A 14,803-nucleotide genomic window follows, 5' to 3' on the forward strand; every position below is an offset into this window, starting at 1 on the left:
TAATGGCAATCTCCTAAGTCCCATTTTGATTTCCATTAGTTGGAAGTTGCCTCCAGACCCAGTGACCTCCTTCTGTGGTGGCCCCCATCATCTTATGGGCAATCACACCGGCGGGAGCAGTGTGCACCTTTCTAAGCCTGAAGTATTTAAGCTCTACCATAGAGGTAGACAATTGGAGATACCTGGGGATAACCCTGGAAACTTCATTGTAGAGACCCAGTCTCATCAGCCTGTGGCCCACAGTGCCAGGGACTTTCAGTGCTTATATGGACCTGAATCTTCACCAACCACTCCATGTTTCTGATACTTTACTGTGTTACTTCACAGAAGTTTAGTAACTGTTCGTCTTATAGGAGCTAGCTTAGTCTTTGCAATGGGATGTGAACAATATCCTGGGCTGAGTGTTTCTTAATTTTATTTTTGACTTAACTCTAGGATGACAATACTGTTAGTACTTTAAGATGATATGTATCTGAGAAGCATGTAGACTTGTGTTATCGGACACTTTGTTCACAACTTCACATGTGACATGAAGAATTACAAAGTTAATTTCTGATTGTTAATATATAAAGTTGACTGTGTACTTCTTATTACTGTGTCCTGCTTAACGATAAAACTATTTCCTCTTGTCTTTTTGGAAACAGTAGTATTTATGGCCTTAGGTTTTACTATTAATCACCTGTAAATTTGTATATTCTGCACATAAAATACATTCTGTAGTGAATGGTAGTCACGAAGGCTTCTTTGCCACATTTTCTTTCTCATTAAACTAATTCAGAAATTGTATTTAACCTTTTAAGTAATAAATATTTCAAATTAAGATCTTAATTTACCTTTTGTAAGAACAACCGTTTATAATTTTAAATAGAGGTTAAAGGTAAATATAGATTTCACAATATGAATTTCCAATACCTGGCTTAGGTGCTACAAAGAGGGGCTTTACTTCCCTTCCCAACCAGTTCTAAAATCCACTAGTAAAAAGACTGTGTCTTTTTCGCTGAAGTTTCCTTGATGCTCAATTAATAGCGTTTGTTAATTAGATAAACACTCCATAAGACAGAGTTAGGAGGAGAGTAAATATTGACAGCAGGGTATTTGAAAAGGCAATGATGTACACTTTGATGTCTAAGTTGTGAGACATCTACAGTCATTAACCATACACCATTAACCAACACCTTGGTCAAGGATGAACCACATGGAGAACCACGTTCCCATAAGACTTCGCCATCTAGTGATGTCCCAGATGTGTGAGTTTATGTAACTGCACGCCATGTCATCCACACAATGACCAAAATCACCTAAAAATCTATTTCTCAGAACGTATTGCCCTTGGGAAATGATTCATGGCTATGTCCCTATAGTTATCTGTGTTTTAAAGAAAGAAAGCCCCAATGCATAAATCATACTGCAGCTTTTACCTGACCTATAACAATAACTGAGCATTCCAAAATAAAGCATACAAAATAAAAACAGGAAAGCAGACCAAGTGGGATAATGATAGATCATGTGACTCTTACCTAACTGGATGAACTGAGGCTCACTCTTCACCCCAGGACCAGCCCCAGTGCTTGCTGCCACCTCCACACTGTACCGGATCCCGGGAACCAGAGAGGGGATGATCACAGAGAAAGTAGAGCCATCTACTGTCTTGTTTATGTGATACTTAGTTTCATTACCAAGACACCAAACCTATAAGAATTATAAAAGCAAAGCTGCTAATGTATCTAAGTTAATCCAGATCTCAACATAAATCACAGATGAGTTTCAGACTTAACACAGAATTTGGATCTATCAAGAGTTCAATATAGGAAACTGTAGAAGTTGTTTGCCTTCACCTAATTCTGAGATTATTCAAGTCACATTGAATATTAGCAGTAGCTCTTAAGTTCCCTCAGGTTTCTATAGGTACTTTTTTTTATTGGTTATTTTGTTTATTTACATTTCAAATGTTATCCCCTTCCCAGTTTTCCCTCTGCAAACCCCCATCCCATCCCCTTTCCCCTGCTTCTATGAAGGTGTTACCCCACTATATTAGATATAATCATGTAAGAATTTATAACATAGGGCCTGGAAGAGATGGAGAGACAATTAAGAAGGCTTACAACATAATTATAGGAATCATGAGAACCAGAGTCATTTGGATCCCCAAACCTATATAATTTAGCTCATAGACATCTGTAACACCAGTTCTAAGGGACTTGATGTCCTTCTAGTGGCCGCAGTGTGCACCTGCACACATATGAATCAATACATAAAACAAGTAAATTACTTTGAAAACATTTTATCATATAAACTGCTCAACTTGCTAGAACACGGTTGTGTCTCTCACAGGCTCTCGTCAGCCCAGTTCACTGAACCTCTGTTTAGTTTTTAACCTCAAGAAATTTTCATGAAGAATTTAGAAATTTATTCTACAGAAAGAATAATAATTTATTCACAAAGCACAGTAATATATCTGCCACCACTTGAGAATTATACTACAAGGGCAACTCCATGTGACCTGGTTTCACAAAATAAAGGTGCATAGGAAGCACTGCGCCTGATACCCTGGGACAAAACTAATCTGAAGTGTCACTAACACATCACATGAGTATCCAAACCAAGAAATAGTGTCTGACAAGACAGAAGAGCTCACGAATAATCTAAAATACTCCATATAAATATGGATGATACTGAAAATATAATACTACCAAGGGGTAAGGGTCACCCTAGGGTTTATTTAAAGTATGGTATGCTGAACTGTGATCAGTACACAATATTAGCAATTCATGCTTCCATCTAAATTAAAATAACAATTTCTGCTTCATAATGCAGAAGAGATTAAAAAGGATAATAACATATACACTTGGTGTGAGAAATTTCTTGTAACAAAAAGGTAACTGTGTAGTTCTGAATTTGGATAGTGATATCCAATAGGAAACTATCTGCTTAGGAGATTGGAAGTTTGGATTACCACTCTAAGCCTTGCTTTAAATTTCATTAAAAGATTAACCATAGAGTGATAATTCTGAATCACCTGGACATGGGGAATGATGATATTTTTATTGTTCCCACAAAGAAATTGTATCTAGAATAGTGAATAATACTCTGGGTTCTAGGAAGTAGCCTCTTCTCCAGCAGTAGGAAGGATCAGCTAGGCTGAGCTGTTACCTAAACTATACTGAGAACACAGACACACAGGTAGTCTGAAAGACCAGAGTCCTTGATCACTTGCCCAATAACATTCGACGTTTCTCTTTAAAAGTTTTTATTACTGCAATACAGTTTCAATGCATAATGCCCACAAATGGTGAGACACTCTATCCAGACCTGACCATTGGAAATAGACTCCTTTGTGATTTTTCCCACCAATTACATTACACAGCTGAACCAAAGCCACAAACTGATTTTGTACCAGTCAATCAGGTTCTGAAAGGCATTTTATTATTTTAAATTGACCATGAAGTTAAGTGAAATCCATCCTTTCAAATTTCTCAAGGAGAGAAATGAGTTCTGACTCTTGGGGGAAAATGTCTACGTTACACAATTTTGCTTGGGAGCCAAGACAACAGCAAATTTTAGGCTCTTTCACAAACTCTTCTACAACAGTCTGTTTCCTGGGGCTGAAACACAGCGTCATGTAATACACTAGTACTGAAATAAACTTAGAGTGCATAAGGAAGCATTTACAATGATGGCCATTTTTATCTTTTAATGACCCAGTTACAATAAAAATTTTATTTGAAATGCTTTAAGACAACTATAATGTATTTACAGCGATCTTTAAAAATACTTTGCTTGCTTGTGTGCATGGTGTGTGTGTGTGTGTGTGTGTGTGTGTGTGTGTGTAGGCCTGAGTTTGACATCGGTGTCTTTTCTGTCACTTGCCAACGTACTTTATAATACAGTGTCTCTTACTGAATCTGGAGTTCACCAACTAAGCTTGACATCCTTAGGTCAGCAAGCCATGGGCTTCTCTAATGTTGGGCTTCCAGGCATGAGACACTAGTCCTTTTTTCCAATGGCTTCTGGGGAATCAGTAAAAGTAAGCACTTTTACTGATGGAGCCATCCCTCCAGCTCCATTAAATCTTGTGTGTGTGTGTGTCTGATCTTTTTGTCCCTAACATATAAGAGCTGGCATTACAGTTATCAACAGTTTCAGCTTTACAAATTTGTCATTTAAAAACTTTATGTTCCAAGCCAGCAAGATGAAGGCGAAGGATGGAGTCTTGGGAATTTGTCCTCCGACTTGTCCTCATTCACCATGGTGCACGAGCGTGATCACACACACACACACAGAATAACTTAACTAAATAAATGTATTACAAAATTATCTTTCTTAGTTCAGCTTTACTTTGATATCTATCAAATTACCCAAATATTTACCAAAATGCACAAACAATGGGCCTGGTTAGACTACTCAAGTGCTTCTGATGTTAGTCTGTAGTGCAAAGTGTTTGGCATACACTGAATACAGCAAATGTGTCCACCTTCCTAAGCACAGGTTCATATTCACAGATACATATCCATATGTGCCTACCCTAGCGATGGATATGAACCTATGCCACAATGCTAGCTAATGAGCTGAAAATTATGGAGGGCATCACAGGACTGCTAAGTACTAAGTAATAATGGTGATAGTAAGCAATACCATGTAATTTATATATAATTACATATAAATTAAATTAACGCCAGGCGGTGGTGGTGCACGCCTTTAATCCCAGCGCTTGAGAGGCAGAGGCAGGTGGATTTCTGAGTTTGAGGCCAGCCTGGTCTACAGAGTGAGTTCCAGGACAGCCAGGACTATACAGAGAAACCCTGTCTAGAAAAAAACAAACAACAAAAAACAAAATTAAATTAACATATAAATGTTATTATATAAATTAAAATTATATTTAAAATATATATTTATATATGAAGTATATATTTATATACCATATTTGTGTATATATAGTTTTATATATATGTCCTATAACTATAACATAAAGTTTGTTTGTAGAAATGTTCAAAAGCACACACTTACACTCAATACATTAGTTCATCACTGTGCTATAACATACATTCATTTCTAGGCTAAGTTTACACCCTTCTAGTAAATCTGAAGTTTCTAATTTTTATTTTTAATGAATGTATTTGCTTAGAATGAGTCCTAGTGAAAACTGTCCATATTAATGGGCAGTGCTATTATTACTTCACAGGAAAAAAATTATCCGGAATCACTAGATAAGATCACTTGAAAAACTTTTGCATATCTCAAACATGTACAACAAACAAAATTTATAGATAAATCTCTGAGATTTGAAATTCGGTTTAGAGTCTAAAACTTCATCTAGGGAAGAAAGGATTCCCTGTATAGGAAAACGAATTTCCCAACCTAATTGTAAGGTCCTACATTTTACAGATGACAAAAGGGAAAAAAACTTTTAATTTTTTTCAATGTTAAACAGCACACGACTATGTTAAGAGCCAGTTCCCTAGAGTAACTCAATTCTGTGTGATATATTTAAGCCATGTTTTGGGGGAAAAAAAAGTCATGAGCATTTAAAAATCTATTTCTATGAGATTATATCACCAAATATTAACAGAGCACTTACAGCCTTTATTTTAACTTTTAGGGTTTTTTCCAAATAGTTTTTCTAGTATGTACAATTACTCCAAAATCACTATGCATAGAATTCAGGAAATAAATCTACATGTCGGCAGTTTGGCCAGCAGATGGCGACAAAGGCCAATAGACGATGTATCCAGGCTACTCTGAGAGGTGAGGCCTGCCTGCTAGTGAATTCACTGAGTGTATTTACCTTATATTCTTGGACCATCCCATTCTGTGTGTCTTCAGGAGGTGGTTGCCAAGTGACCAGAATTGCAGTCCCATTTCCATCATTCTTGGATACAGTTACACTTCGAGGAGGGGCACTTGGTGCTATTTAAATTGTTATAAAAAGTAGACTATAAGAGTGTAGTACATAAAACCCAAGGCACACAGAATTTTAAAACACACAGTAAATATACAGATGCCGCCTATTTTAAATATGGGTATCACCCAATGCTAAAGGGCTCCAAACTACAAGTTTTTTCCAAGTCAATACTAAGTCATTTATACTGTGAATTTCTCATAATCAGTTACAATCACAGCACACAACAGCTCAGCACACGGCAGTGAGGTGGATATGCAAGCAAATGTGTTGCCCGGGCAAGCCAGACCATCTGAGTTATGTCCCTGGATCCTAAGGTGGAAGGAAAATAATATTCTCTCTGTGCCTTCACTATGACAACATACACCTACACACATGCACACATATGCACACCAGTAATTAAAAAGTAAAAACACCCTTAGGAAAATATCTGTTCTGTTTAGCCCGTCACCTGAATCTCATATTTTCTCCATAAAAATCTACAAAATTAAGGAGAAAGAATGGCAATCTTTTTTTATACACTTAATTATAGCCTATCATGTATAGAGTAAGTTACAATTAGAGAAAATTCTGATTTTTTTTGTTTGTTTGTTGGTTGGTTTGTTTTAAAGTGTACTATGACATGAAACGCTCTATACTTATGTGAACACTGTTTTTTAGTTTTCAGTTATAGGGTGGAAATACTGGTTTGCCAAGAACTAAGGGGTTTCCTAGCATGAGGCATTAGGAGAAAATGCACACTCTGGAAAGTCCGGGCAAACCCAGATATTACTCACATTATCTACCCTCTATTAACATAAGCTTCAGTGAATAAAAAAGCAATTGAATCCAGAACATCTTATCTCTGAATATGAATTTTAGTAACAGCGTTAACATTTGCACATATGTGGTGCAGGCCACTACTGAAGCAAGTCACTTACAGTTACCAGAGCATTTTGTTCTTATACTTGGTGTAAGTAAACACATTTCCACAGCAAAACATTTTAATATTACACAGGTTATTGATGACTGTCACCATTAACTTTCAAACAACTTCCACTAATTCAAAAGCCCAGGAAACATCTTTCATGTGTGCAGGAAGCCTACTTTGTTGTACTTGCCTTCTTCTAAGGTTTTGGCAAATTTGATTTCACTGTCTGCTCCTTGAAACTCATTAAAGAATGGGCGGGCTTTAATCTCGTAGTTGACGCCTTTTCTGAGATCTGGGATCACCACGCTGTTTTTAGTTGGGGTCCTCACTTCAAAAACTAACCACTCCGATTCACCATGACTCGCTCCAGAAGGCCGGTAGAGAATTTTATACCCTTGAATATATTGAGATTGTTGGTCCACCTATTACAATGATGAATAAATACAGAGTTAGTTCCACTGTTGGACTGTCTCACTGCAAAGGAATAGAAAGAAACACAGCGCAACAAGTATGACAAAACCCCATGGGACTCCACAATGTACATAGCTGTGAGGTGCCATTAACGTCTATGGTGTTGTCATACTATGTTATACTATGTGGCAGCAGAAACATGAGGTGTCATTATTGATGGCACATGATATAAGCGACATGTGGGCGTCCTATGGAAGGTGTTCTTTTTCCATTTTGGTTTTGAAAACCTAAGAATATGAAGTTGGGAATGGATGGGAGTGGATCTGGAAAGTGTTAGCAGAAGGGATGGGGGTAAGTGTAACCAAAATACATTGTAGAGATGTATACAATTCTCAAAGAATTAATAAAAATTGATTTTTAAAAATCTCCTTAATACTACTTGGAAATATTTCTGTTTTAAAAAAGTACATGTGGCAATGCGCATGTCACATGTCATTGTACTCAAACACTTTGTGATTCAAACCAAATATATATGCATATGTATACTATATATGTATAATATATATATGTATATATATATATATTATACACATATATGGCTTGTTTAGCTTGTTTAACAATGGATCACACCTACTGAAATAAACAAGGTTTGCATAATAAAATTAACGTTGGTATGGAAGTGAACAACAGCTATATAAATTTCCAATGTAGGATAATCTCAGAGATCCCTGCTTATTAAAAATGATACAAACGTTAGCACAACTCACTGTCCAGTGCACTTCGACTGAGGAGGAAGAAAGGATGGTAGGGTTGTGGAGATGCAAGACGACATTCCCCAGTTCTCTCTGGACCTGCTTGTGGTCCACCCCTTGGCTGGTTGGTGGGACATCTGTAACAATTCAAGAACATACAACTCAAGTCTGGCCCCATTCAATGCTACTGCATAGATAGCAACTCTCAGAAAAGAAGATCCAGTGGAACGGTGAAGGCGGCCGGAATACAGAAAAAAAATATGCACAGAGTTTTTATGTGTGCATGTGCATATGTGTGCTCATGTGCATGAGTGCGTAGGTGTGTGTGTGTGTGTGTGCGCACATATGCGTATATTTGCAGGGCCAGGGAAGGACATCGGGTGTTCTGCTTTAACATTCTCTGCCTTATTCCCTTGACATGGGGTCTCAGCCTGGAGCTAGGCAGACAGTCAGTAAACTCATCAGTGATCCTCATGTCTCTGACCATCCCCCATAACCACAGGACTATGCGGTCAGGGTTGGCCTGTTTATGTGGACGCTGGGATTCAAACACACATCCTCATACTTTAAGAGCAAGGGCTCTTAGCTATCTCTCCACACATAACAGCTTAACCTTTTCATCAGGATCAGATGAAGAGAAACAGAAGTGGGGGAGGGGAGAGACAGAACATGCAGGAAACCCGAGAAGGGCAAGAGGCAAAGATAACAGTGGCAAACAGTAATTTTTAAGGGAGCTTCATACCATGTAATGATCATTGTACTGCTGAGCCTTAGGGCACTGGGCTGACTCTGGGTTTGATTCAGCCCTCTAGACGGATCCTAACTATACAAGGAAGAAAGGGACAGCGAATTGCAGCTGAGCCTATGGGGAATGAAAAGCTTGCAAACACTGAGGGGAAACTGAGCGTGGAAAGCAGCTGAGCCACACATCTCTGAGGAGAAACCTGGGTATCTTCCCAACTAAGGTGGATGGCAAGGAACCGCTGCACAGGGAAAGTCACGGACGCTAAGGTGAAGGTCGGATATAGCAAGTCTGGTTAGAAGCGAGATAAGCACGCTTACCATCATTTTCATTGACAATGAATAGTTTACTATACTGTATGTGAGATTTAATAGTGTGTTTGCAGTCTCATGAATACTAAAATGTTCCAGAAGACACGGGCGACACAGCAAGACATGAACAGCCAATAGAGTTCTTTATGTTGTACTATTTTGGGGGGGAATGGAATTATTAAATTTATTAAACTCTATACTCAGCAAAAGCTGCCTACTGCTAAAGAGGCCTCCTTATGTATGAATGTGTTTTTGTTTCAAGTAGCAAAAGAAAATGCAGTGTAAAGAACAAAAAAGAATTAAGATTTGAAAGGGATATGGAACTACTAATAGATTATTATATTTGACAGATGCATTTTAGATGTGTTACAACTTAAAAAAAAAACCAATAACAACAAAACCAAAAAACAAAAGTCAAAGTTTGCTAAATGATCAAATATCCCTGTCTCAGGAAGCAAAACCACCAATATTTAAATGAGATTTGTGGAGTCCAGAGAACCAAGATGAAGGAAAACTAGGACAGACATGTCAACCACTATTAAACATTTGTGCCACCTGGCTGTCTGCATGCCCCACCTAAAAATTAAGTTTATAAATAAGGAAAACGGCCAGGCATGGTGGCAGATGCCTTTAATCCCAGCACTTGGAAGGCAGACACAGGTGGATCTCTGTGAGTTCAGGATAGCCAAAGCTTCGAAATGAGTCCCTTTTGTGAACAAACAAAACAAAACAGAACAAAACCAAAAATAAATAAATGAGCAAGATGATAAAAATAACTACGCCAGGACCAGGATAACTCCTGAGCCCACCCTTTTCCGATTTCCCCCTACTGCCATCCTAATGTTGACTTACAGCGTGCAGACAATGCCAGAGAGAAAACACTTGGCTGTTACTAGGCCATCTCAGGCACATCATCTTTTCTCTCTGTTCCCTCCATTGCTGCTCTGCCTTCAGCAGAGAGAGGAAAGAAGATGGAACAGGAAAACAGAAACAAGATCTGGATCCGTATAAGCACCTTCCCCAGGGCCACCAAAGCTCACGTGACTTGGGGAAGATAGCACCCTCCCATTACCGTCCTAGGGCCTTATTCGTATTAGGCAAGACCTCTACTACTTGTCTGAGTTTTCGCACGGATGCCAAGGATTGGGCTTAGGTCCTCAAGCTTGAGTGGCACACTCTGATTGCTCTTTCTCCTCAGGCCCATACTGGTATTTTCTGATGAATCTTATGTGCATACTGCAATATTCTATATACGTGTCAATTTCCATTAAAAGTTAAGGCTCAAGAATTGCTCAAGGACAGGGCCTCTGGAGTCAGAATGGCATTTCATTCTGACAAAACCCACACAAACCCTATCTGGCAGCCACACGGCTGACATTTCTTGCAGAACCAAATGTTCCCAGGTTCATTGCCAGGTCCGAGATCTAAACAATAAACTGTGCCTTAGTTACTTCTCCTGATTGGTCCTTTTCTGTTGTCTGAAGTGAGGGAGGCCTGTCTTCTATATCACTGTCAGGTAAGGGATCACATAGTCTTTATGTGGTTTTGGTTGTTTTGGCTTAGGAATCAAGATTCTTGAATTTCTTTTATTAGGAATGATTTTTCAGCAATCCATTCACCAAGTATTGTCACAGATTTCCTCTTAGAAGACTAAGGAGTTAAGGCTACGGGTAGAGCTCTGTGGTAAGGTACTATCTTGTGAATATGAGACCCTGGGTTTGATCCACAGTCCAGTTCCAACTAAAATAAAATGAAAAATTTTAAGAGTCAACCTGCATATGTAGTGCTTACATCCAGTGAATTACACAATTCATGATCTGACCAGTTCAAAATACAAGGGAGCGATGACTTGATTCTGACATATTTCTGGAAATCCCAGTAAGGATGAACTTTGTTCATCTGGCAAGTACATCATTCAGTGAACGCAGATCTTAGAGTTGGTTTCAACTGGAGTCTGCGCACTTCACTGAACCCAGACGAACACCTCCCTCCTTAAGCCAGTCCACCCATTCCAGCCTTTTATAGCTAATTTTTCAAACCATAATTCAAGTACCAGATTTTTTAATTTGCTCTATTAATTTTAATCTTGTTAGTGCTGGCTCATCATTCCAAGCTGTCAAGATATATTTAATTGATCCTCTCATTTGGCTTCACTTGCTACTTTTTGTAGTGTTATGATAGCTGAATTTTCTGTGAACCTTCTTTATTCTTAGTTTAGACATTAAAAGAAACACATGTTTGCTATGACTTAGAAAAACTCTTGCATCCATTATTAATAATTAGTAATAATCCTTGTCAAGTCTAGGGAAGTGAGTTTAGCTATCCTCATTTTATGCTCAAGGAGATATGACATTTAGGACTGATCAACTTGCTAAGCAACACACAGCTAGACTGAGGAGATGACAGGAAACTATCCTTTAATTCAAAGTGGTATGTATATTTCTCTAGATAGTCAGTCTCCTGGTTGACACAGATTTATTTTCTTATACTGTTTTACCAACTATGAATCTGAAAGAGGCTGTTTTAGCACAAATGAATGGGAAAATGATCTTCATAAAACATATGAACAATATTGTCATTTACAAATGAGGATGCCCCCAAACCATTCCCACGAGTATAGAGGAAGAGTATTAAGTCAGTCATCAACACTTGCATTTAGATTCCACTGGATAGAGACCGGAGCATAGATAGGTAGACACTTCTACTTGAGGAGGAAGTTTAAATTCAGTTAGAAGCTGCTATAGTTTCTACATTCTTTACAAATGCATATCTGATATGGCAAACCTCACACTGCCTCAAGGCAAGCTCCAAATCTATTAAGGCTCCTGAGTAGGTGACTCACACTAGCAAATAAAGGCATCTGGGTGTGTTGAATTCAATAAGCAAGGAACAGACATGGGCGTGTTCTGTAACGCTTTACTTTCTCGGTGATTTCAAAAGCAAAATGTTCTCCCCAAATGACTGTTTAGATGACCTCTAGGAGCGTATGAAGCACTGCTGCCATCTGCTCTCCCATACCAACAAGAAAACTGTTACAACTCTTTAAACAGTCTTTAAACAAGCCTTTTAGGTGCTTTGTGTGTAGCTTGTTTCTCTCATTATGACTAGTTCATGCTTTTTTTCTTTGGAAACGTTAACTGGAGTTCATGCGTTTATGTGTGGGGAAACAATTGTACATTTCTAATCAACTCTAGAATCACTTTTGCTAAGATAAAAACAAGTGTATTTTAATTATAATGATATTAGGTTTAAAGAAAAGTTAAAGCTACATTCCAGTATGTATAACTTTTCTTTCAGTGAGAATACTAAAATAATATTTTCCTTCTAGGACAATATTGAAATAATAGAAAGAGTAAGAGGGTAGACAGGAAATATGATCTGTCAAAAGATGAAAATTTCAATCTATGAAAGATGCAAAGGAACTTACATTGAAAGGGACATCCCAGTGAGTAATACTTCTGATTTCCATGTGGTAGTGAGCTTTAAATAGTTTTGGTTTTGAGCTCTCATTTCCACCCAACTTTCATCAAAATATACATTATTTCCCACTTACAAGTTTCATATCATGCCTCACACAGTAAAGATGAGAGATGAAAACAACTAAAAGCCCAAAGCATTTCTTCCATGGTTTCTAGGATTGTTGATTACGCAGAGGCACGAAGACAAAGTTTCAAATGGTCGCCTACCTCTGGGTGATTTTTCACATGACATGAGTTAACTCGGGTGGGAATTCTGCAGAATTATCTGGGAGGTTATGTGAACTGAATGTTGGTGCCCAACAGGGTTACTCAGTTTTGAATACAATGGTGATAGGTTTAAGATGCTGGGGCTTAAAATTCACAGAATTGAAAAGAATATCCAAATAGAATCACGGGTATTTTTAGTGGATTTGTAATCCGAGGAGGAGCAATTCTGTGTGTTATCAGTCTTGATCTTCTTAATTGAGAAAAGTATAGTTTGAGTTGCGCAGTAAAATAAAAAAAAAAAAGTTTGCAAATGTGCTACCTTAGCATGCAACACACACATCATGCCACTCTAATGATAACATCTAAGGACCAGTAGGTGTCTCAGGCTTCAGTCAATCGATATTTACCTTGCGTTTTCACTGGATCGGATATTTGGCTTGGATCACTAATACCATATGCATTAGCCGCCCTCACCAGGAAGAGGTAAATGGCATTAGGTTTGAGTCCCTTGATGGCAAATGTTTCTGTTTTCACATTTTCTGCCACAGTCTGCCAGCTGCTGCCAGATGCATGGCTAAGGGTAGATACATTTGTTAGAACAAGGACACTGGATTGAAAAAACAAAAAACAAAAAAGGAAACTTGCAAGTCCCTCTCACCCTACCTGAAGGCTTCTATAATATAAGACGTTGGGGTTGCTCCTGAGTTCAAGTTTGGCTGCCACAATAAAGTTACCGTGTTTTTGCTGACATCTGTCACTTCGGGCTTTGAGGGGGCACTGGGGATTAAATTGGGGTCGGTGGGTCTTGGAGGTTGAACTGGAACTCCAAATTCTAACAAGAGTGGAAGGAGGAAAATCATTTATACATACACAAATTGGCAGACGAACGCAGGTAATACATTAACTTGTCTTCCTGTGGCCCAGGACATTGGCTTTGATTGTCAAAAAAAAAAAAAAGCTTTAAGACAAATGTACGCATTTACCCTGGACTTCGATGTAAGCGCTCCATGTGGCCTCACCACTTGGGGTCGATGCGGTGCAGGTGTACCGGCCCGTGTCACCCAGCTGCGAAAGCACATGGAAAAGAAAGATTTGGAATCATCAAGACATTTCTGGGCTGGAAAAACAATTCCCGGTTTGTCTATAGCCTAGGAATACAGATAACTTCATCAAAATCTGAGACCCAGAAATGTCCCTGTAATTGAATGTATTTTTTCCTTGAAACATAAAGGAAAATACTGCATGAAAATAGAAATAAAGAGCCTTTATACAGTTATCCTGTGATGTGTGTGTGTGGTTTAGCATCAAAGATTAGGAAAAACCAAATTAAACACTATCTAAATTGTCCACTCTACACCCCTCTCCCCTTATTATAACACTCAAGTCAGTCGCAGATGTAAAAACAAAACCCTTCGATGGAACAAGCACTCTCCCGTCTGAAAACTGAAGCCAAAAGTAAATTCTGGCTCAACCTGAAACTGGGAACGGCATGCTAAAGCCATATCCTTCTGATTAATTTAACAACTCTTATCTTCAGATAACATTGTCATCTGGCTCTGGCGAGAGCAAGAACAAGGTTGCAACGGTTGACATAAAGAAGTACAACACCACAACTCTTGTGGCACACAAAACCAACTGTGATGTTGATTCAAAACTCCCAAGAAGCCACCCACAACAATGATCCGGGCAACGGAAATGACTGCTGACTGCAGCCCAGTACTCTTGTTTCATATGCCTCAAACACTTGTCTGAACAAGAACACAAAAGAAAATCAAAACAATGTAAAAGAATCCTGAAGGAACAGATACGAGATGACCCAGGATGGTAAACACCTACATTTGTTTCCACCAATCTGTGGTCTGTGGTTTTTTTTACCATGTAGCATTCTGATTTGAAAGGTTCACTGAGTTAGTACATGGCTTTTATAAGTGTTTTCCACGTATATGATATGGTGTAATTGCAAAATGCTGGGCCAAATAGTTACAATGGAAACACTGCTCAAGTCCACTGTGCATAAAACAATACTAGAAAATTTACCTTGCTAGTTACTTACAAAATGCCTGCAGTATGACACACACACACACACACACACACA

General features: G+C 38.4%; 1 protein-coding gene across 1 annotated transcript in view; it reads right to left on the reverse strand.

Annotated features, from left to right (window-relative positions):
* The window catches only part of Robo1 (roundabout guidance receptor 1), a 373,399-nt gene that overhangs the window by 60,448 nt on the left and 298,148 nt on the right, over positions 1-14,803 (reverse strand). Inside the window, exons 10-16 of the mRNA XM_028756251.1 lie at positions 13,692-13,773; positions 13,372-13,540; positions 13,116-13,282; positions 7,985-8,106; positions 6,997-7,228; positions 5,783-5,904; positions 1,512-1,689 (exon numbers count right to left, since the gene is read on the reverse strand). Of these exons, the coding sequence (XP_028612084.1) occupies positions 1,512-1,689; positions 5,783-5,904; positions 6,997-7,228; positions 7,985-8,106; positions 13,116-13,282; positions 13,372-13,540; positions 13,692-13,773 (1,072 nt within the window). The remainder of the gene's footprint in view (positions 1-1,511; positions 1,690-5,782; positions 5,905-6,996; positions 7,229-7,984; positions 8,107-13,115; positions 13,283-13,371; positions 13,541-13,691; positions 13,774-14,803) is intronic.

Source organism: Grammomys surdaster, unplaced genomic scaffold (genome assembly GCF_004785775.1).
Source record: "Grammomys surdaster isolate TR1022 unplaced genomic scaffold, NIH_TR_1.0 126115, whole genome shotgun sequence".
NCBI lineage: Eukaryota > Metazoa > Chordata > Mammalia > Rodentia > Muridae > Grammomys > Grammomys surdaster.